The sequence below is a fragment of the Vicugna pacos genome, chromosome 4 (genome assembly GCF_048564905.1).
Source record: "Vicugna pacos chromosome 4, VicPac4, whole genome shotgun sequence".
NCBI lineage: Eukaryota > Metazoa > Chordata > Mammalia > Artiodactyla > Camelidae > Vicugna > Vicugna pacos.
Genome location: NC_132990.1, coordinates 34,125,483 through 34,149,184, shown reverse-complemented (window position 1 = coordinate 34,149,184; position 23,702 = coordinate 34,125,483). Strand labels below are relative to the sequence as shown.

The 23,702-nt window shown below is 38.9% G+C and overlaps 1 protein-coding gene and 1 long non-coding RNA gene across 6 annotated transcripts in view; one reads left to right on the top strand and one right to left on the bottom strand.

Moving 5' to 3' along the window:
- PUM3 (pumilio RNA binding family member 3) overlaps positions 1-20,516 on the bottom strand; it is a 41,030-nt gene extending 20,514 nt beyond the window's left edge. For 2 of the 5 annotated variants that reach the window (XR_012071979.1, XM_072959501.1), the window contains exons 1-12: positions 20,267-20,387; positions 14,968-15,059; positions 13,799-14,014; positions 11,005-11,140; positions 10,327-10,402; positions 8,069-8,162; positions 7,731-7,797; positions 6,943-7,117; positions 5,897-6,000; positions 4,883-4,961; positions 2,742-2,840; positions 1,788-1,841 (exon numbers count right to left, since the gene is read on the bottom strand). Coding sequence is in view for 3 of the 5 variants with exons in the window: in XM_072959501.1 (XP_072815602.1) it covers positions 1,788-1,841; positions 2,742-2,840; positions 4,883-4,961; positions 5,897-6,000; positions 6,943-7,117; positions 7,731-7,797; positions 8,069-8,162; positions 10,327-10,402; positions 11,005-11,140; positions 13,799-14,014; positions 14,968-15,059; positions 20,267-20,286 (1,212 nt within the window). In the remaining 2 variants the exon portion in view is untranslated. Of the gene's footprint in view, positions 1-1,787; positions 1,842-2,741; positions 2,841-4,882; positions 4,962-5,896; positions 6,001-6,942; positions 7,118-7,730; positions 7,798-8,068; positions 8,163-10,326; positions 10,403-11,004; positions 11,141-13,798; positions 14,015-14,967; positions 15,060-18,764; positions 18,798-20,266; positions 20,393-20,437 lie in introns of those variants that run through there. The other 3 variants (XR_012071980.1, XM_072959502.1, XM_031676928.2) reach the window with 3 other exon arrangements.
- LOC140696038 (uncharacterized) lies at positions 825-16,655 on the top strand. The gene is made up of 3 exons (XR_012071981.1): positions 825-1,160; positions 2,530-2,654; positions 16,604-16,655. It is a non-coding gene; the product is annotated as an uncharacterized lncRNA (long non-coding RNA).
- Positions 20,517-23,702: the final 3,186 nt, after the last annotated feature.

Genomic DNA, 23,702 nt, shown 5'->3' with positions numbered 1-23,702 from the left:
CAATGAAATTACCATTTCCCACCTTTCTACACAGAAAAGCAAAAATCCTTGATAATATACAAATTTGGCAAAGGTGTGGGGAAAAGCAGGCACACTTATGTTGCTGGTGAGAATGTAAAGTGGTTCAATCTCTTTGAAGGGCAACTGACAACAACTACAAAAATGTAAAATGCATGTACCTTTTGACCCAGCAATTCTACTTCTAGGGAGGACCTTACAGGCGTGCTTCTATGCATGAATGAAGGATAATGAAGGCTATGTCTTGGAATATTATTTGAAATAATAATAATAAATCATAATAAAAATAAAAAATAATAAAAAACTAGAAACTACTCAAGTGTCCAATTGTAGGGACAGGTTAAATGTCATATGACATAATATAAAGTTATTGACAAGTGTGAGATATAGGTGAATACAGAAGCTGGAACAGAATTTAAGATAAACAGACAATTCTACAACTATAGCTGGAAGTTTTAACATGCTTCTCTCAGCAACTAACAGAACTAGAAAATGATAAACACTATCAGCCCCTTGATCTAACCAACACTTACAGAGTACTACACCCTACAGCTCTGCACCACACATTCTTTCGAGACATTAAGATAGACTATATATTGAGCCATAAAATAAAGTCATTATAAACTTTAAAAGACTGAAATAATACAGAGTATGTCAAGAAATTCCTAATATTTGGAAATCAAATACTTCCAAATAACCCACAGACCAAATCCATCGGTTTTATTCATTTATCTCATCCCTTTAGAAGCAAATCCTTGAGATAAAAAAGGCACTGCCACGCTAACCTGTTAACATCACAACGCCTGGCTGGGATTAGGTTCCCTCCAAAAATATTGCTGATGTAACCAAACTGTAAAATGAAAACATCTAACTTTATTACTGAAGAATATCTTTTACTATTAATACCTTTTAGAACTTTCTATTAACATTCTATTTGTACTCATTCTAACAGAATACTCAAATTAAGATTGTATATAAAAAGACTTACATAGAGATGAATTATAGGTCATAGCATTTTTTTATACTCTGAAAACAACTCACTAGAGAATCTCTTATTTCATTTGTTATACCCAAGTTAGCTGCCTTCTTCATGGTTTTATACTAACTCCCTTCCTCGTCTCCAACCCTACAGAAGACAACAGGTATGTATACAGTCACATAGCACCGATTTATCTGAGTTTGAATCAGCATTTACTATATCAAGGATTCACTCGACAGCAGTAGTTCTTACTGGATTTTTCACAGGGAAAAGTTACTATTTAGTATTTCAATACATAGAAATATTATTTTTTGAGGCTATTAATCCCTCAGAAAAAACACTTTTTGTATCATCTAATTTCATCAGGAAAGCTGTTATAGAATCTCCAAAAGATTCCAAAGAACTATGAAACTTTACAAGAATTTTCTTAGACCATACTACAAATTTAATCTAAGAAAAAAGAGACAAATTTCACTTTCCGTTATGTTTTTGGTGGTAATGAAAACTGGTAACAACTTTCTGAAGTGTAATTTACCTACAGACTAAATATCAGGTCTTCAAAAAATATCTAATAAAAATGGAAAATTGTCACAGTACAATATAAATGAAAAGAGGAGAAATTTCATTTTGTGTAAATTTAATAATATATAAAATACATGCACATGTGTAGAAACAGGATGTAACGTAATTTTCTTCTTGGATTTTCTTCTCAATTTTTCAAATTTTCTATAATAGATTCTTTTTACCATGAAAAATAATTAAAAGAAATATGCAGTCTTACTATACTTACATTAGCCACTTTTTCAACATAAGTCTTCATTGTTTTCACAATCACTTTCCTGTCCTTAAAAAAGAAAAATGTCTCAATGAACTTATAAATTTAGTTAGAGATTACACAGTATTTCATAGTTAAAAATTATATATAACATTAAACTTTCATCAGAGTTGCGTAATTTTCATTAGTGAAAATAGTTATTCAGCCAGAACAAAAAAAAAAAAAAAAGCAATATACTGTAAGAAACCCGCTCAGAGTTATTCTAATCTTAGACCCACATGTGACAACCCATTGAGACATAAACATGGAACCATAAAAATTATTAGTTGCCAGGCAAACCTAGTGAAACAAGCTCCTCTTAGAATAAGAACTGAGCTCCCCTCTTCCAAGGTCTGAACTGACTTCAAATGCATACAAGTCTAGCACACAGATGGCCTTCAATACATTGTTGAAGGTAAATTAAATTTGCATTAATCTAAAAAGTAGACCAAGTACAACTGTCTTTCAAAGGCAGAATTATACTGGTCAAGGAAAAGAGGATCATTTCTGTTAAACGTCTGTAATTAATACACATGTTTACCTTTTCCCTCAAAGTACTGAAGACCCACAGGAGCACACCTGTGGCTGTTCAGTATCTTCCCCTTCCTCTCCCTCCTGGGCAACAAGATCAGTAAATAAGGAATCAAAGAGCCTGACAGGTACCACAACTTCTAGACACTTAAGCCTAACAGAAACGCTGTGCTCACTTGTATGACAGAGCCCTGCCCGTACAATGACAGCTCAAGGTTTTCAAACTTTTTAAGGAAGACCCCAGTAGAGAAGAATCACACGGTCCAAAGTGGAGCCGATTTCAGTGAGTTCCTGAGGCACAACTTTGCAAAGGTAATGCTTTAATGCAGAACAGCGCAAAAACCAAAGGAGACTGGAAGTCGGAGAAAAGGCAAGCCAAGCCCTGAGTGGCACGCTTACCTTGGGCGTGCCGTGCCACAGGCAGTGCATGGCCACTCTGGCGCCATCGTGCGTGTGCGCCAGGTACACCACCGCTTCTCGGATGGCTTCAATCATTTCCTGCGGAATAAATGCAGTCAGCGCTTTGGTTTACTCTTTCTGCCTTTTCAAAATCTGTCTACTAAGGAGCAGTTATGTACAGAGAATGAAAGGAAGAAAGCACACGTAGTAAATATTTTAATTTTTAACTTCTGTAGATAGGCATGTAAACACGCAACTTCTTTCTGGAAACATTCTTTTCCATTAAAAGCAGCAAATACTGCTGACAGGCAATTTCTATTAAAATACCTGAGTTTTACCAATGACTATTCAAAAAACTATGTAGGGTGGACCCTCAAATGTGGTTTGAGCCACATGGGTCCACTTATACGTGGATTTTTTTCAGTAAGCACGTATGACAACACTACACGATCTGCGGCTGGGTAAATCCACAATCGGAAATGCCGATGGGAGGGCTGATTATACGTGGATTTTTGACTGGTGGTGGATGGGAGTGTTGGCACCCCCAACTCCCATACTGTTCAGGGGTCAAGTGTATGCGTATAGTAGATTCTAAATTTTTCAAAAAAAAAAATCTAAGAGTTGGCTGGAGAAGGAAGGGAGTTTTAACAGAAAAGCCAGATGAAATAAATAAAATGTTCTTCCATAAAAGAGTCAAATATATGATGAAGAGAAAACAAAAACACTTGACACAACATTGTAAAATGATTATAAATCAATAAAAAATGTTTAAAAAAAAAAAGAAAACCAAAACACTAATTTCTGGCCAAAAAAAGATTTTCTTTTTTAGTTTATCACTGGATTACCTCTGGAAATCGTATTAGTAATTCACAATAAAGACACTTAACATTTCTCTAAGAACTAATCTCTGTAGTAACACTGAGCCTAGGCCTTCACTTACCAAAGAACTTTTAGTAAAAATCCAATCATTAATTTATTACAAAGTCTCCTGCCAGGAGGGAGAAAGGTAGATCCCATTTTTATCAATAAGGAATGAGCAATTTCACCCTTAACTATCTTATAATCCTCTGCAAGGATGAATCTCAAGAATGCAGCTTTCAGCTTACATACCTAAACTTACGAATCTCTTCAAAGTTATCCAACTGGAGAGTTATATATATATTCTAATTATGCTTCCCTTATCTCCAAAGGTGTTTTAAGTCTCCTTTTGAAAAAGCCCCAGGGCCAGAAAGATTTGTCTGATTACTTTATATTCACACTAAGTTCCCAATGATTTTTTGCAATTACTAAAACACATTCAATACTAACAAGATAAAGTCTTTCCACTACTGAACATATTCAACTGATCATTTTTCTCAGTTCTGAGAATAAACTCCTGCCTCAGTAAATCTAGAACTTTGAGATCTATGCTGTGCAGGAATGGGAAACCCCCCAAAGGGAAGCAGCAGCATGCTTAGGTAGGTGCCTGCTCTTGGAAAACTGTTTTGCATGTCAGTTTTGAGAGGGTCAAAATTCCTATGAATGTTTAACCTGGTACATTTTTTTAAAAAGTGAGTCTTATTATTTGGTTATTACTTATTATCAGAATGAGAACAAATGGACAATGAGTTCACAGTAATGATGAGGCAAGCAAGTATCAGAGGGCTAAATGAATTCTCATCTGCAGTCCCATCACTGTCTTGAAGGGCAGTGCAATTTACCTTCACTCTCATATAAGGTGCAGTTTTTCATGGTCCATTTAGTTTTACCTAGTATCCTCCCCTAACCTCTTAAAGTCAACATAAATTTTTTTGGTATCAACACAGGTGAATTTCAAACTCTCTGAATGCTGAATATTCCTCCAATGTGTTAGTTAGTTAATTTTCTGGTTAGGTTAAGCTAGAGGATACTCTCTGGATTACAATTAAAGTATAACAATTCAATGAAATTGATAAAACTATGGTCAATTCTAGTGTCTTCTGGCAAAAAAGCTCAATGGAATTAGCAGACATGTTCAAAGGAAATTTAGTGTATTATCATTCCCAAATAAGAAAACAATTCTTTAAAATTTTCAAAAGCCAATATACATCAAAGCAGTATTTCACTTTTTTACACAGCTCTCCCTCCATGTTCCAGTTTAAAAACTAAAACCAAGAACTTACTGATCTTAGCTTTGGGGGTGCATAGGTAAAAAAGTCCAAGAATACTTTATGCACTAGTGAGTGCTTAATCACAGCTTCCCTGAAAACAGAAGAAAAGAAAAGAAAATACATCAGATCTGGCACTGCAATAATACAGAGGTAGGTAACCTTGGTTGTCCTGAAATAATCAAAACAAGTGAAATGGTTTTAGTGAGTGTAATCTGGCATATGATAGACTGTATCTTTAGCAATACTAAGACTTAAAATAAAAAAAACCTGGACTCTTAAGAATATTTAGTGTCATCTAGTATCTAATTGTCAAACATGAAATTATTCAAAACACACTTGACTTTCTTAAATAAGGACACCCATATTCTTTTACCTAATACTGGACATGTAAAGAGAAATCCACATTTGGACTATTTTTTTAATAGCTATTTTCTTTTTGACAAGCCTTCTTTATGTGGGTTAGTTTCACAAAATAATTTTAGCAGTTAAAACCTGAATAGATGAGTCTAGTGGCACCAACTGCCACAATGCCTAACTGATCCATGCCTCCTGGTGTGACACTTGGTGAATTCAGGGGTACAGTAGAGGCACCAAAGACTTCAAGTACACACGGAGTACCCAAACAGATGGCAAAACATGTTGTTTTTAATGGTAAAGCACTGTTCTGAGCATTCTGGAAGTATTAACCCATTTAATCCTCATAAAACTCTATGAAATATGTACTATTATTATCCCAATTTTATAGATATGGAAACAGAGGCACAGAGAGGTTAAGTTGCTCAAGGTCACATAGTTAATAATTGAGGATTCACACCAGGAAGTCTGGTTCCAGAGGCCATGCCCAAACCACTCCACTGTGGCACAGATGCTAAGACAACCATGCGCAGGGGCTTTTATGTCCCACAATCCGATTTAAATAACTGACTGTAACTGGGAAACCATCCACCTTTTCTATAGCAAAGGCTATATAAAACTTTCTTCCTGTGAATGCCATTTGTTAAGACAAAACAAAAACAGCTTTCTTACTTTTGGGCCATGGGCGTTAGAATCTGTTTCATTTCATCCATGATAAGCTCTAGTTTTTCTGGCTGTACCTCTAATACTCTGTCCAGAGTTGGGTGATCTGCTGACTGCAAAGGAAAAATCAAACCCTTCTAAATTTAATCAAGTTTCTTCAACTTCAGAACAAAGAAAATGAGTCATTTTACATAAACTTAAAATAATTTTCAGATCTCCCATATTTACGTAACAAGAGCCCGGCAGCAGATACCCTCACGGAGAAATTCCTGATTATCTCATCCTGTCTGTACACCCATCAATGTACCCACAGAGCAAAGCTGAGTAACAAACCAACTCAACCAGCCAGTACATACCTGCCAAGCATCTAGCACGTACCTAATCACAAGATCAAGCAGTCAGTTAACAAATTCTTGCCACTATGTGTTTGTTCTGTAATGAGCTGGATATTCTTATACTGACTGGTACAAAAGAAACAGAGCACTAAGTTCCACCTAGGAGCTGAATCTGATTAGAAGAGGCAACCCATGAATTAATCCATCACTCTTGAGACAAATGTGTGTATTTGTGTCTTAAGGACTGAAAGAGATGCTTTAACTGTCCCGGTCCCATTACTGGCCTGGTACTAAATCCAAGGTTGTTGGGTCTCCCTACTCCGGTTCCTCCCTGGATACAACGTGGAGAAACACAGGAGAAGGTAGTGACAGGGAGCTTGATTCAACCAGAGCTGGTCAGGGAGTGTTGACAAAGCTTCACTGACTATTAAGAATCTTCTTCCTTGGTCTATCTGACTGTAGAAACAGACGTACTGAAGCATTACACAGAGTACTCGGGAAGTAGAAGCAAGAGCAGTTTAACTTACAGGGGATTTAAAGACGGTGCTCTGGGAGGAGGAATTGTACGATCACCTGCTCATTACACCAGAGACTAAACTAATCCCAGAGAATAAAGGGTATGAGAGTCTCTTAAAGGACCAACCAAAGTGAAAATACATTGTGAAAACAACAGCACACAGAAGAAGTAAGCACTCTGGGAAGAACGCCCTGCAACATCACCTTGTAGAGCTGAAACGTGTTCCCATAGAGCTCTTCTGTCAGCATGTTCCTCTGCTCCAAGATGGCTTTGTCATTGTAGGCGTACTCCACGATGGCTGACGCTTCCGCGTGCCGCAGCAGCTTCCTCACGTGGCCTTTAAAACTTCTCATTATCTCCGCGATCTGTGCTTTACTCCTGAACCCAACGTAACCGTGGGAAAAGATCATGATAGAAGGAGAAAGTTGGGAGGCAACAAAACATAACTTACTTCTCTTAAGACCACCTCATCATTGTGTGCATGGGGCGTCTAACCTAGAGACATGCTATGAGAAGGAACATCAAGTTGCCCTGTGTTTCTACCTCAAGCTTTCTAAGTGACTCAGGGGCCAGCCTGCCTAGGTTTGAAAGCTAGCTGCTTCCCAGATGAGAGACCCTAGGCAGGTTACTGGACTTCCCTGCACCTCAGTGTCTTCAGTTGTAAAACAGAAAGCATAAGGCTGATGGGAGGATAAATGAGTTCAGATGCACTGAGAACTGGAACTAGCACACAGGAAGCACTCAGTAAATGACAGCACCCGTGATTAAATTGTTCAGCATGAAAGAAGTAGGGTAGAAGGAGAAAAGGGGAAGGTAAAAGTCAAAGATGCAGGAAAATATGAATAGAATATATTCTAGGATTCTTAAAAGACTTAATCACAAGTATTTCTATTCCATCCTAAAACAATCAAGCAGCCAATAATTCTACACAATTGCTATCCACACCTTTAAAAAACTAGTAAAAACATATTTTATAAATAAAACAACTCACCCATACATGAGAAATTTCTTAACAATATTTCTGGAATATTTAGCTTTACTCAATTCTACCAAATCACCTGAAAAACAAAACACATTACAATGATTAGATAACCTCACTTCAGTCCTCCAGAATCAAGGACAGAACCACATAAACACACAATCCTGGGACCACAAACAAGTTAACTCCTGTTTGTTCCAGGCAAAGAACAAATAAAAACAGAACTGGTCTGGCAGAAGTCACACGGCTTCCTCTCAAGAGAATTCTGTCCCAGGACAGTCTTGGTTATTTCAAGAGGAAACAAGCTAGTTTTCACAAATGGTTACACAATTATCTTCAATGTAGAATACCTCGCAGTTCTTCAAAAGCCTGTTTTCTCTGCTCTTCATTGCCATACTGAATGTAACACTGGATCACTCGAGTTGAATCATGTGCAAAGGCAATCTGCAGGAAAACAGTTGGTGTCTTTAGATTAATTTTCCCTGAAGACGTACTTTTTTGTCATCTTATTTATGCTGTGCTACTGCCTCTTTTAGAATTCCCTGTTAGGAAAAAAAGTAGGAGCTTCATGGCTAATCAAACCTAGGTTACTTCAGAGAAGAAATTCTTGTTTTAATTGTACAGAATGGCATTCTTTGGCTTGACCACCTACCATAATGGCACTGAAACAGGGATGGGTCTAACTATCTTGCAAGATTCTATCGTCATAATTAAAGCCAAACCAAACCTACCCAGTGATTATACACACTGTATTTCTCATTTCTCTGAAAGTTACTTTCCCTAAAAGACGACTTTTCCAATTCAACAATTCTATTATTCTATGATTTTTTTCTCAATAATACTGATTTGTCACTTTATTGTTAGTGTTGTTTTTTGTACATGACAATTATCGCTACAGAAACATCCTCTAACAAGGCTGCAGGGTCTCCCTGATGGTTTCTTTTTTTCCTCCTTTTTCAATCTCTTTTTTTTAAAGATATAAATGGTGTAAGAATGTTTGGCATTGGCAGCCAAAGTCCCACTACATAAATAATTACATCTAGACACTCAGGGGCAACCACATTATGAGCTAACCACTTCAATTCTTACGTTTTCATAATAATCCCTGAACATATATTCAGTTTTATTTCAAATCTGACTTTCCAATCTAATTCCCTTCACAGCTATTGGACAGATCAGATCCTCGCTGAAGGACCTGCTGATCAGTTTTCTAAAATGATAACCACAAGTAATAAGTCATACACAATTATTTTTATATGCTATGTTAAGAGTCTACTTTAATAGTGTTTATTATTTGTTGCTGTCTTCAAATTTTTAAATTCTAAAAAAACAGAAAGTGAAGGTATATCTTCACCCAAAATCATGGATTTCAGAATTTCCTTATGGGAGACTTGCATAAACATTTTTGATAAAATTTTTAAAATAATTTTTTTAAAAAAGGCTGTTTTGTGCATATATTGATTACCTACTATGTAACATATGTGCTTTAAGTATATTTCTCTCATTGAGACCTCAAAGCAACTTTAAAAGAGGGTTGTTGTTATTGGCGCTTTATAGATGAGAAAATAAAATTTATGAGAAGTTAAATAACTTGCTACTCTTGTGACCCTGGGGACGAAACTTAACTTCTCTGAGTCCAGATGTATCAAATGTCAAATAGGGATGATGACTTAAGTTAAAGGACACAAAATATGCACAGGTTAGCATAATTCCCAGCACACAGCAAATAATCAATAAACAGGCTGTTATTGTCCAAAGGCACATGTATTCTAAAGAGCAGAGTGAGGATGTGAATACCAGACTCAGTCCCAAGTCTGTGGGAATGCACTAATAACCAAACAGTAACTGGGGAAGGATCCTGAGCACAAATTATTTAGAAACTGAGGATAACAGACTACTGCTAGAGATGAGGAGTTCTATCCTAAAATGATCTTGCTGGCTTTGTAAGTAAGCAGCAGCTGGGAGCTTGCTATTTTAAGACAGTCCTTCAAACTACAACACAACATCTGGTTAGACCCATGTACATGGTTTGGCAAAGACTGCCCTCCAGGGTCTCCAAAGATAGTGAGTCTGTTGGCTAAAAGTGAGTATCACTAAGTATTTATCCAAATATACAAGAGTCAACAGAAGTTTACTATAAAACAGGACTAAACAGCAACAATGAAAATCACTTTAGAACTCCCAAATCTATTAAACATCTTTGCATGATGCTTATAAAAGCAGGGAAGAAAAGAAAGTAATCACTCGTTCATATCACATACACAAAATAGCCAGCAATTTGGAACGTACAAAAGTGTAGAGTTCACACAAGACACTCCAACAAATACTGCTGAACTAATAAATCCCTAAAGACAACTCTAAAAGAACACTGACTTACTTTAAGCAAACTATTTAAAAATGAACAGCCAAATACTTCACAGTCTTTTTACAATTTCCCAGCAATAAGGCCTCTCCCTCACTATTAATTTTTTTAGTCAGTATTATAAAAGGTATTTGAAATTTGAGCCCAAATACATTAAGAACAAAACCAATTTCACCTGTCATGAATGGTCAACTACCCTTTACTGAGAGTGAGTCAGTTTCAACTGTTAAAACTGCATCTACTTACAGTTTTAATTTTCCCTTGAATCAACTTCTGCAAATCACTCATCAACTTCACTCTTTTTTCTTTGTCACAGTCTTTTCTATAAATGAGAAGAGGTAGAAAACACAGCCTAAGTAAAGACATTATTTTAAGTACCCCAAACTAAACACCATACCAGCCTATGTATGTCCACCTACTTCGGTATGATTTTCACCTCGAAGGCAGCAAACCTCTGACACTAAAATTACTATTTCAGAGCAGCCAGAGAAAAGTAATTTTCTCAAAGGCTGAAACTCATCTCACAAGGTATAATTTTATGTATCAATCTAAATCTTGACAGCCAGAACTTCAAAAGTAAAGAAAATAATAAAACAAGTCCAAGACACCAAATACTCAACTATTTCAAAACCAAGCGGCTAAGAAATTGTCCTTCATTTTCTCAGAAATTGTTCAGGAAGGATGTCAAACCCATTTTAACTCTCATACATTTTCATAAACAGACCCAACCATCCTAATGATCCCACACATTTCTGCCATGGGCAGACATCCGAACACCGATGCCTCTACTGGAGTGTCTGAGTACTCCCTAAATAACCCAAGTGCTACATCATTTATTTTAGGACATCACACTACTTACAAGGGACACTGTTACTCCTCCACCACCTCAAAGGGCCTAATAAAGATGCCATTAGGTAGCATTACCTTCTTAGGATCTCCCAGATCTGCTTTGCCCGAACCACAATGTCATAGTTGGTTTTATCACTGAGTTGCCTGCTCTGTTTCAGCTCTTTCTTCTTCTTTTTGAATTCATCCCATTTGGGCTTCTTGGCTGCTGATTCTAGTCATTACAGAAATTATTTTCAATTACATTTAACATTCTCAGTGCCATAAACAAGTACAAATGCGGTGCATACAGAAATCACTAATCAAGATGAATACTTATTGTGGAAACCAGGAGAAAAACATCACTCCCCATCAGCTTATACTTTATTTCATTTTCTGAGCAGTTTACACAGTTTAAATTTGGTTGACACCAACTGTTCATTCATTCAACACCTATTTATTGATTCTTAACAGGGTACCTATTAAGAAAACAAAAAAAGGAAACTAAAAGGGTTGTAAAAGCAATTAAAAAATTTTTAAGCATCTTTTTTCAACTGTAAAATAAAATTTTACTTTAGACCATTAAAATCATCAGACTTTAGGTATAATCAGTTTTCAATGAAGACAAAAATTAGTCCAAATTACAACAGGAAAAACAATATTCAAAAATTCACTATTCTGAGTGCTGTTACGCATTTAGCAATTTAATTCTTCTAACAGCCCTGTGAGGTGGGTACTTTTATTATCCCTTTCTATGTTGGGGAATCAGAGGCATCAAGCAGTTAAGTACTTGTCCAAGGTCACAACTCCTAAGTGGCAGAGCCATGATTCAAGCCCTGAGATGACCCGGAAACTTCAGTCTCTGCTTACCCAGGACAGTGCACAATCAAAACCCCTAAGTTCTCTCCAGTTACGGTCATGCCGTAAATGTTGGGTATTTGTTATTTTTTGTCTTCACCATCTGAGTAACTTATCAACTGAATAAAAAAGCCCAATGAGGCAAAACAACAACTTAATAAAATGGGCATTATTCACATGAGGACCGTGCAAAGAACTCTTAGGAGAATTAGTTATTCCTAAATACTTCCCTTTCTAATTAGAAACTACACTCTTTATAAAACGCTTGGAAAATGTAAAAAACAAAATTCTCCTACAATCCTCAAACCTAAGGATTAACATTTTCTTCTTGCCTTCTTCCCTATGCATGCTTTATATTAATTTTCTTTAAAAATTCAGAATCTTAGTGTCTTTAAACATTGTTAAGTTGCAAGCATCCTTCCAAGAAACCAATTTTTAACAGCATACTATATACTACCATGTATTTAATTACTCCCCTTACTGCTTACTCATCTATTCCCAGCCTGGTAATGGAGAATTACAGGCAACAAAGGGCATATTTACCATTAATACCAGGGCATCAGGTACTATACAGCATAGGATAGTAACTGATCCAGAGCTCACTTAATTCCACAGACATATGGGCACCCCTGACACAGGCCATGCTAGGCTGCAGTAGATATAAACAACTCTGGGGATGTCTAGTAACCAATCCCCCTCAGTTGCTGGTATAAAAGTATAAGAAAATAAAATCAGAGTTCCATTTTGAGATGCCAGGAACTGGTCTGCTGCAGCAAACGGAAGCAGGGCTATACCACATTAGGATAAGAATGTGTGTGTTTAAAAATGCAGGTGTCAAGAACTCAAGGCTGGAAAGGAAGATTTAGGATCTACTAGGGAAGCTAGGAAAGAGAAGCAGAAAGAGAAAGGGAGGAGAGATGGGGGCTGGAGCACGAAAGAATCCTACAGGCCTAATGAGAAATAATGAAACGCTTCCCTCTTTCCTCTCTCCCTGCGTCCCTGTCTTCAGGCTCCTGTCCCTCCAGGGAGCGGCCCTAGGCAGCGTGGAGAGCAGGGACCAGGGCTGAAGGACTGGACTAACATGGCCCCCTGGCAGCGGTCTCAGTTGGCAGGAGCAGGGTTAGGGATACACTATGTGGGAGGAAAAGAGGATGAAAGACAGCAGAGAAATTCTCAGAATGCTGCAGAGCAGGTGTGTGTACGTCAGCACAGGGGACCTGGAAACTGCTTGTCTGAGTGCAGCGCAGGACAACGCACAGCAAGGGCAGGCTCTACAACAGACAGCAAGCCTCTGGGTTAGAAATGACCCCCTGAGCATCCTAAAGAAGAGACGAGTAGTTTGTTTCAATAGACAAATAAGAGCCTTGCCAACACTGCTGATCACTTAGCACCCTATCCTGAGCCAATTCAAGCCAAACCCATCACACGTATACTACACCTTTCCTGGAACTGCTCCCCGGGCCTGAGCCATCCACCGGGCTGACTATATTAGGCTACATACGGCAGGCCGCACGCTTCTCGTTTACCGGGGCATCCCTAGCAAGGTGGGTACTCACCTGGGACACAGCGGTTATTTAGGGCCAGCTTCCATGCTGGTTAGCTGGGGCTCGCACCTTTACTGGCTAAGAATTTTTATTGCCATCTCTGAGGACAGCGCATAGAAAATTCAAGCATTTATTTATTGAATAAACGAGTTCATTAATTTAAGCCTACAGAAAGGAATGTTTTATTGTGGTTCCAACGTATAAAGCATCACAACTTGGCCCAACTCCACAGCTAGGGTAATTTAGCAAGGGCCTAGGAAGTAAGGAATTCTCAGCACCAGAGAACAATTTTGGCCAGAGAAGATGCCTTCTGTCGCTTCTTTAACCCTATCTACCGTGCCACAAGCACCTCCACTCCAAATACTGCCTGTCGAGGAACAAGAATGGGAGGTCCCTAACGGACTTCTGGGGTCCCCGTGGACAAAGGTTCAGGCAGCAGCTCAGGCAGGCAGGGCTTCTGCGGAAACTACGCTAAGAGGATTACTCCTTACCATTTTTACTGTCTGGCTGGAATTTTCTCTTCTTGTTGAACTTACGCGCCTGCTGGAATTTGTTCTTTGGTACTTTATCCCCTTGCTGCTTATTCTTGAACTGCTTCACACCTTTTTTCCCAGGTTTTGTGGCATTTTTCTCGAAGTTCTTAGCTGTGATTTTAGGTCCACCTTCCTTAACAACTTTTTTGGGGAATGTCTTCGAAGAACCAGAATCTAGTGACAATAAAAAATAATTATCAGTTCAATGACCCTGGGCCTAGATTTTTTATCCATTGGGTTGTATATGCTACAGAAAATTACACACTCTTCAGTGAAACCTACTTTGTCTTAATCTCAAATATAGAGCAGAAGGGGACTTAAAAAAAAAATCAAAACAAAATTTAAAAATTTTCTTTGATCATAAAATTATAATACAGGTTCATTATAGAAAACCTACAAAGTAGAGAAATACATAATATAAACTACCCATAATTTTAGAGATAACTGTTGTCAGCCATATTTCTGTTATAGGCATGTGGTCAAGATATTATTTCTATGTCTTTGTAGGTCTTGTATATATGTGCATGTGTATTCACGGTTCAGTAATGTAACAGCAGCCTAAGAATAAAATTAACATTTAAAATTTAGAAAGTATATCATATAGACAAATTTAAAATGTTTATTTTTCAAAATTTCTAGTTTTGGAAACTTCTTTATAGGCTTTGAAAAAATTTTATCTGATAAAAATCTTTGGTTAACAAAGCTTGTAAATTAAGTACCTAACAAAGGAGATGAAAACTCCAAGAGCTATGCCCTAAGAAAACAAAAACAAAAACAAAAACAAAAACAAACCAAAGACTGTTTAGGAAACTAGTTATTTACACAATTGCTGACTTTTCTATTTTGCAATACTGACACCTGATGGAATAATAAAGACATCACAATGAGAAATCCTAGAGATAGAGTATTTGGTTTACAAGTAGGTGTGTTAATTAGCCACAATTTATCAACTGTTAAAATAAAATGTGATGAATTAGTGTGGCTAACATGAGGTAACAGCACCGCGAGCTGAGAAAGGGGTCTCACCCACCATTTATCCTGGCTGTTCTGCTACAAGCCCCCTCATCCCGAACCCTCCCTCCAAGGGCCAAAACAACCACATGGGAAGCATGCTTTGGCTGTCTTACCATTGTTTTTATGAAGTCTGTTTTTCTCTTGTGATGTCTTTGTACCTTTTCCTGTGAAATTTTTTTTCCCTCTGACTTCCATCATAGCAACTCTGTAAAACAAAGACAAAATCCAAAGAGGATCACTGAACTGCTCTCATCTAATAAGTTATTAAGTAGTCACTGCTACATGCACTCCTTGAGATCACAAATGCAGGACAAATCATCAGCGTACATCACAGGCACCAGGAGACCAGGAACTATGCAATCACTGCTTCTAAGATTGTAAAACTGAAAATAAACACGGAATCAATACAGAAACTAAGAACACACACACAGACACATCTTGGCTAGTGTGTGATGTTTTGGAGGCAACATTTTAGCAACAGTAATGGCTAAAATAGACTACTATTTACACTAAGCACCATACAACTGTCAGTGTTTGCATTTCCTACAGCCTGTGTGGAAGACTCTGAGGACAAACTGACAGGATTACCATTTGATTTCTTGGTCTCTACCCTAAAAAGCCAGGAACAAGCAACACATTGCACTCATCACATACTCAAATTTAATGAAAGATTATCTAAAAGTTTCCTATGTAACCCAAGGTAGCCAAAACAGAAAACTAGCTTCAAATGTTTAATTTGCTAATTTTCTAAGAGGCAAGAAAGTAATTCTCAATGACCTCCAAAATAAGATCGTTGAAATATTTCATACTTCCTTTTAATTAATCTGCCTAACAGGTTACTTCTTGGTGCACAGACCCCACCAAGCACAGGGCAACAACAGATACGTCTTCGGCTACCCAAGGCTCCTGAAATCAGCAGACTGTATCCCGAGCAAAAGTTACTATGCTTCATTTGTCTATTCTGTACCTTCCAAAGTTGCATATTCAACTCATTTCTAAATTTCTGAATTTGACCCTCTGTAGTAAGATGCTAGGGACCCCTAGACAATTCCAGGTATTCCTACACAAGAATTTACCACTGAAGAGCAACAAATTTCTCAAGCTAAATAGGTAAATGAGAAAAGAACAGTTCCAGAGTGAACCATATTTGGGAAATAGTGAGTTAAATGAAAATAATGAATGAAGCTTATTCTTTGTAAAAAAAGGGGGGGGGGCACTCTTTTAATCTGCTGTTTTAAGCCATTTATCACCAAGCACAAGCTAAAGCATGCAGGGGTTTTCCAACCATGGTTGAACCAGTTTTTCCTGGAGCATCTCAAGGGACCAGCAGGGATCCAAAGAACACTATGGAAAAAGCAGCTCTTAGTCTAGGCTTCACTACGATTCTGGAAAATGGATGGCCCCTGAACTGCTCCGTCTCCTTAGGACATTAGCGACTGCAGGGTCACTTTACCACTTGGCTATGGCCTTCATAACCACATCTGCATCCCTCAGCTCTTCTGTGCAGGTAGTTTCCCTAAATTCATTCACTGATACATTTTCTCTGTCTATTTAACTGTTTGTTTTGATATAATTTGTTTTAGAGAAGACTTGGGTAAGGTAACAGGAAATTCCAGTATACCCCACAGCTTCCTCTAATGTTAAAATCTGGTTATGGTGCATTTACCAAAACTGAGAAGTAACACTAGTATGACACTACTGAATTTGAACTTTGCCAATGTTTCCACTAATGTCCTGTTTCTGTTCCAGGATACACTGCATTTAATCATCAAGTCGTCTTAGTTCCTAACAACCTGTGGCAGTTTCTCAGTCTTTGTTTCTCATGACTGAGGCAGTTTCATGGAGATCAGCACTCTGTAGAACATCCTGCACCTGGGGTTTGTCTGACATCTTCTCATGATTTGACTGGCATTACAGATTTGGGGGAAGAATACTATAGAGGCGGGGGCCCTTCTCATCATGTCATGTTGGGAGCATCGTATCAACAGGACCAGTGATATTAACCTTGATTACTTGGTGAAAGCAGTGTTTGCCAGGTTTCTCCACTGCAAAGTTACTAGGCTACCCTTCCCATACTCTATTTATTAGAAGGAAGTCACTAAATTCAGTCCAAACTGAAGGGGAGGGGAATTACGCTCCACTTCCTAGACTGGGGAGTATTAAAGAATTTGTTTGAATCAATATACGAAAATCCCCACAGCAATTAATAAATATTTTGGATGATATATTTTGAGATCATGCAAATACCCTGGTCCCCCACTGACTTCAGCATTCTCCAGTGGGTCTTGCCTGCAGCAATTACCACGGTGTTTCAATGGTGATTTTCTATTTCCCTCCGTTACATCTCCTTTATCATTTTCAATCCTTCTGTAGGGAAAGTTTATTCCTTCTCCTGTATTAAATACATTCCTTCTCATGTCTTTAATCATTTATTTACATCAGTATGGCCTCACAGATACTTTATTACTTGGGTTATAGACTACGAGTAATTTTACTTTGTTGCTCAAACTGTTTTAGCCTTGAAATCTCTCAGGTTGCTTCTGTGTCCTTTTGACATGGTCCATCCTTTTTTCTTTTCAGCAAGTCCTTAATTCTTGGCACTTATTCCAAGTTTACCTTTTACTTTCCCTGCATAAGCCCTAAAATCAGCCATTTCTTGAAGGAACCCTGGCTCCTCTTGCTGAGATGTAAGAGCTAGGTGTGCTTGTCACTGGGATGTCACTACTTCTACAACTTTTCACCAGACAGGGCTGGGTAATGTACGTATGTAACTAACCTCTGTGTACACACAAACCTGAATTTCGTGTCTAACTATTAAGCAAGTTTGTACTAATGTCTTCAACTCTAATCATGAGGCACAGGGTTCATTCCAGTCTTCCTCCCTTGCTTATTTGTAACTTCGACAGTGAGAAACCTGCCTCCCAGGATCTATGATTTATTTCTGCATTGGTCAGTCCTAGAAGACATGTAAAGTAGTTTCAGAATTGCTAACCTGTACCTCCATGAGAAACAAATTTACCAACTTAAATGCTGTGTTTACTGACAGTTCTTTTTTTCTTTTCCCTCCCAGTATCCATTCAAGACACAGTTTTCCAGTTACCCAGGTCAACCGGTTTCCCTCCTCTCCTTCAGCAAGGTTATTTTATACATTTGTACCAGTTAGATTCATTTTGTCCCAGTCTGCATTACATTTCCAGATATGTCAGCTGAGGTTTCTTTCATCTGCACATTCCAGTCCATTGTTTGTGGCGGACAGTGTTAATTTTGACAAATGCAGAATCATGCATCCTCCACCACAACATCTTAGAGAACTGTTCCACAACTCCTAAAAGTCCCCTGTGGAGACCCTTTTGTAATCACCCTCTCTTGGCAGTGACTGCTGTTTTTCCACCCTCTAGTTTTGTGCCTTTTCAAAAATATCATATAAATGGAACGAGACATTACACAGCCTTTTGGGTCTTGCTTCTTTCACTTAGCAAAATGCACTCTTGGGGACCCTGTACTATCACATCCAACCACCACATTCCAGTGTCTTGAAACTGTTTACTCTTTTCCCCTTCCCTCTATTACCCCACTTAGGCTCTTCATCTCTTTCTCAGATTGTTTTCTGCCATTAGACTCATTTAGCTATGATCTACTCCCTGCTGCCACATTAACGTTCCACTGACACATCTGTTTCAAGCCATTTCTCTGCTCCAGCACTTTCAAAAGTTTCCCACTGCCTACAGGAAATATTTCAAACTCAGTCTGGCATTCACAGCCATTCAAAAATTACACACATCACAAATACCACACTTAAATCATCCTTACTCCCTCACTATTCTCTTTCGGGAACCAAACTTAAAAGTCATTCTCCATTTATATAAATCCTAGGCATCCTTCAAACCCAGACTAACTGACAATTTCTTACCATTCCTCCTCCATACAACTTCCTCTTCTCCCAAATGATTCTCCTTATCCCCATGGCATATTTTGATGGCCGTCTTATAACACCTTGGACTTGAGATGTGAATACCTATAAACTATGTGCTAGAAACCTAATGGGTTTTTAAAAACATATAGGAAAAAACCAAATTGTGGTTTAACAGAGGAGACAAGCAAGCAGAAAATTAAAACACAACATAATTAAGCACTATAACTTGAGTATATATAAACTGTTTAGAGAGTCACAGAGCTGAGAGCCCAATTCTGCCTTGTGAAGGAAAATGGCAAGATTTCCCATCGGTAGAGGGACCTATGATCTTTTCTCACTCCTCTCAGCAGACTCAGCATTGTACTTTTAAAGTAGTGAACATTCAATACCCAACCTCTAAATGCTGGCATTCCTCAAGTGTTCTCCCCTCTCTCCACACTTCTCCCCAGGTGATCTTGTCCAGTTCCATGACTTTCTATGCTGGGCTCCAAACGATTTTTCCCTTAGGAGTGTCTCCTTGGGCTCCAGACTTGTGTATCTATCTGCTTACCTGAAATCTCCATTTACTTGTCTACCAGACACCTTAACACTTAAGAGATCCAAAACATAGTTCTTTCTTTAACTTTCCACTGCAAATCACCCCAAAACAGTACAATCCTCATTCAAAACAATAACATCCTCATCTATTTCTCCCTTCCCCATTCTTCCCCATTTCAGGTGTGGCACATCATCCATTCCACTGCTCAAGGAAGAAACCTGAGACTTAACTTTCCTCTCCCTCGTCTGCTACATTCAGTCCTTCAGTAAATTTTCTTGAGTCTCCTTTAAAAATACCTGTAACCCACCAACTTCGATCTCCACTACCACCACCCTAATTCAAACTATCATCAATAATCTCCAACTATATAACCAATAATAATCCAAACTATTATACATTTTCTAAAACGGACAAGGACCTACTGTGTTTCTCCCTTGCTTATAAGTTTTCAGTGTGTTCTAACAAATGGGAGTATTTTTCTATCGTAGAGTAAACCTAAACTCCCACTGTGGCCTTCAAAGCCCTGCCTCGTCCCACCCTACCCCTGTACCTTGTATCGCTGAATTTCTAATTCAACTACATTGGTCCCCCTTCTACAGCTGCCACCTCAGGGATTCAGCTCAAGTTACTGCCTCTGCTGAAACTGGTTTTCCCTGGGCTTCCAGATTGCAGGGTTGCCTCTCGCCACGCTCTAGTCCTCAGTTTAAGAATCACTCCTTCAGACTCATCTCCACCTCAGCACCCAGCTCGTTTTCTTCTCAGGGCTTACAACTTGCAGCTGTATATTCAGGTGGTAAACTGGGCACCCAGCACCGAACAGGCGCAGAGTGGATGTTTGTCAAACACAAGACAGAAAGGTTGAAAGCGACTAGCACCGGCCAGGATTTTAGCGGCTGAAGGTAGCTCAAGCTAACCCAGCACTCTCAAGTCAGCGTGATAGGGAAAGGAGCTGAAAACCTGCCTTTGTCGCCAGGCTCCCATTAACTCCCAAACCCCCAGAGTAGAAAAGGCCACAGAAGACTGCGCGGCAGGTGACAGGTGTGAACACCTCCAGCCAAGAGACCTTCCCACTCCAGGGCCACGCAGGGGGCGAAGCCCTCCCGGGAGCAGCCACAGAGCCGGCGGCACTCACCTCACACGTGTGGCCCAAACAGGCGCGGGACTCGGTTCCGCGCCTCGGCTTCCGCTTCCTCTCCTTGCCCCGCCCCCTAGCCTCGTTTTCCCTTCTTCTGCCCCGGAACTGGGGTTAAGGGGTGGGGCTTAGCTGGAAAAACGGAAATTCGGCATTTCTATTGGTCCGCTTCTATTCATACCTCATCCAGAGGCGCGAGGGCTGCGCCACAGCGGGTTTTGGCCCTTGAAAGCATCCGTGGGGCGAGGACGTGATAGCGGCCCCTGAAAGTGACGTCATTAACCCCGTCGCTTCCGGCGAGAGGCTTCTCGCGAGGGCTGACCAAGTATGGAAGCGGAGACTTGGTTGGCGTGGCTGTTCTGTAGCCGGAACTGAGTTTGAAATAGTTAACGCTGCTAGAGTGTGTTCATTTGCATCCTTACTGGCAGTCTAGCGTGGGGCTTTAAAGGGATACCTCGGGAGTGGGCTTGAATTGTAATCCTGATTTTTTCCGCTTGTTAGCTGTGTGGCAAATTTGGCAAATTACTGAATTTCTCTGCGCTTTGGTTCCCTCATCAGTAAAATAGAGATGGCTAAGTCATACATGGAAAGTGATTGATCAGGACAAGTGCTTAAGATATGTTTGCGGTTGTAAATATCTGCGCATTCCTCCAGGCGGAAATTATCGAAGTGTCCATTTAAGGAAATGAGACTGTAATTAGGATGTTATCCCCATTTTACAGATGAAACACACCACAAACTTGATCGGGTCAAACAACGGAATTTATTTTTTAACAGTTCTGGAGTCTGGAAGTCGGAAGTCACGCTTTTGGTAAAGTTGTGCACCTTCTGAAGGCTTAAGGGGAGAATTCTTTGCCCCCTTCAAAATTTTAGTGGTTCCAGGCGTTCTTTGGTTTGGGCCGCATAACTCCAGTCTCTGCCTCTGTCTTCACATGACTTCCTCTTCTGTGTCTTTCCCTCTTCTGTGTGTTATAAAGAAACTTGTCATTGGATTTAGGTCCCATCAGGATAATCAAGGGCGATCTCATTTGGAGAACCTTACTAAATTAGAACTGCCAAGATCCTTTTCTGAAGTAAGATCACTTTCATAGGTTCTGGGGGTTGGAACACTGACATATCTTTTGTAGGGCCACCTGGAAGTTGAGAAATGGGACTTGATCCCACGGGTTTCGAGCATCAGATTTTACTGTCTTCCAGATCAGAGTTTCCTGCCTCTTAAGGAATTAGGTTTGAGGCTGGTAACACACTAGACTATGCTTCCTGAGAGGAGGAGCCATCATTACTTCCCAGGCACCTATCCACTACTCAGCACACAGACGTCTGATAAAGACTTCCTGTCTGCTTTAAGTATTGTAAGTATGTTTGGATGAAACTCATTTAAGTCTCATAAGAACAGTTGAATAGATCTTTTGCCCTCATGTTATGGAGAAGAGAAACATTCAGGAGTTTTGATCCAGTGAGTCTGACTCCAAACTCAACATGGCTGCCTCTGGACTGCTTTCTCTAATTCAGTTATTCTCTAGTAAAGGCCCAAGAGGAGAGAATACAGAACAAGAATTGCAGGAGGACCAGCAGCAGTGTCTCTTAGGCAAATAGTATGATATGTGCTAGCCAAAAAAAAAAAAAAAAACCCTTCACAAATATACCCTACCTCACGGACCTTGGAGGGGATATATTTATATTTTCAATGCCACAGATAGCAGCACCACATACCTTCTCAGACTCATCCATGTCGCTGTGCTGTCCAAAAGTGGACTTGAGTGTTTTATTCGTTTGGAGTGTTGGAAGTATTCCGTGGTTTTGCAAAACAACTAAGAGTTTATAATTTTAGAGTTAACTAAGTTAAGCCAATTGATTCTTCAAATATCTAATGATCTAAATGTTGAGCATTTTATGTATTCCTGAAAGCATAAATTGCTCTTCCTAAATGATATAGCATGCAGTTTAATCAGAACAACTAGATTTGTACATATCCAAGAGGTTTATAGTAACGTAATTTAGAGCATTGGTATAGGAATCAGATGTATCTGGCTTAGGATCCAAGGTCTGTGTGACCGTAGACAAGATAGTTAATTTGTATGGGCCACAATTTCTGCATATGTAAAATGGGAGTAAGAGCACTTATCTTTTGGGGTTGCTGTGTATCTCAAAATTATTTTATCAGCTAATAGTAAATGTTGAGTGATTCATAGCAAGAGACAGGGGGAGAGACAGAGAGGGAAAGAGAAAGAACTGGCAGGGTTCTCCTTCTATTTCAATGCCTAGAACTGGGTCACTTGGCCACCCCCAGGATGGGAAGACCATCAGACACAATGTTAGTCAGGCATTTGGATTTCATTCTTTTTCCAGTACTCTAGTAAAATTAAAGGTCACTTAGCGAATATGCTTTCATCCAGCAGTAGAGATTTAATTTGTTATTTAATTTCATTTAAAGCTTAACTGTAGTAAACTAAAACATAAAATAATTGTAGTATCCGACATGGTGGATCTCAATTTGGCCACACATCAAAATCACCTGTGGAGTTTTAAAAAACGCCACTAATTCTGATTTAATTAGTCTGAAATGGGACCTGGACATTGAGAATTTGGTTAAGTTCCTCTAGATCATGCTAAGGGGCAGCTAAAATTAAGAGTTCCTTGTTTAAGGCATAGAGTTCAAGTTGTTGATTTTATTTTCCAGTTAACTGAGGATTAAACCCTGTAACCTTCTGGTCCCCCCTTTTGCAGTCATCAGAATTAGAGAATTAAAGGTGTAACACACTTGTTTCTGTAAGTAGAATGTCTTGGACATAACTATCTCCCTTGTTGCTTGCAGTCACCTGCAGTAATTTATCATTAGATATTGAAAATGGTTTAAATTTGAACTATACACTTTCAAATGTATTCTGAAAAATCTTCACTTTTTTTCCAATTCATTATGATTTTGTGTAATCTTTCTCTTTTTCATAAAAATAAAGTGTTAGGTGTCAGCTCCCACACATCTCTCCTCCCTCCAAATCAGTTCTTTAGAGTTCTAACTAACGGGTTTTTAACTAATTGGTGTTGTTTCTCTGTTTCACAAACGCATAAGCAGGGATAAAGGGCATGTTATTGATATAAAGCATAAGTGAGATTTTGGCAAAGACTGGGTTTTATTTTCAGGACCTATTAGAATCATAAATCCATGGAAACGGAGCAGTTGCCAACACGTTTTCCTTTGGTGAAAAAGAACTGCTTCTGAGTAGAGTGGATTGTTTTTCAATACCATACATTTGCTAAAAAGTGC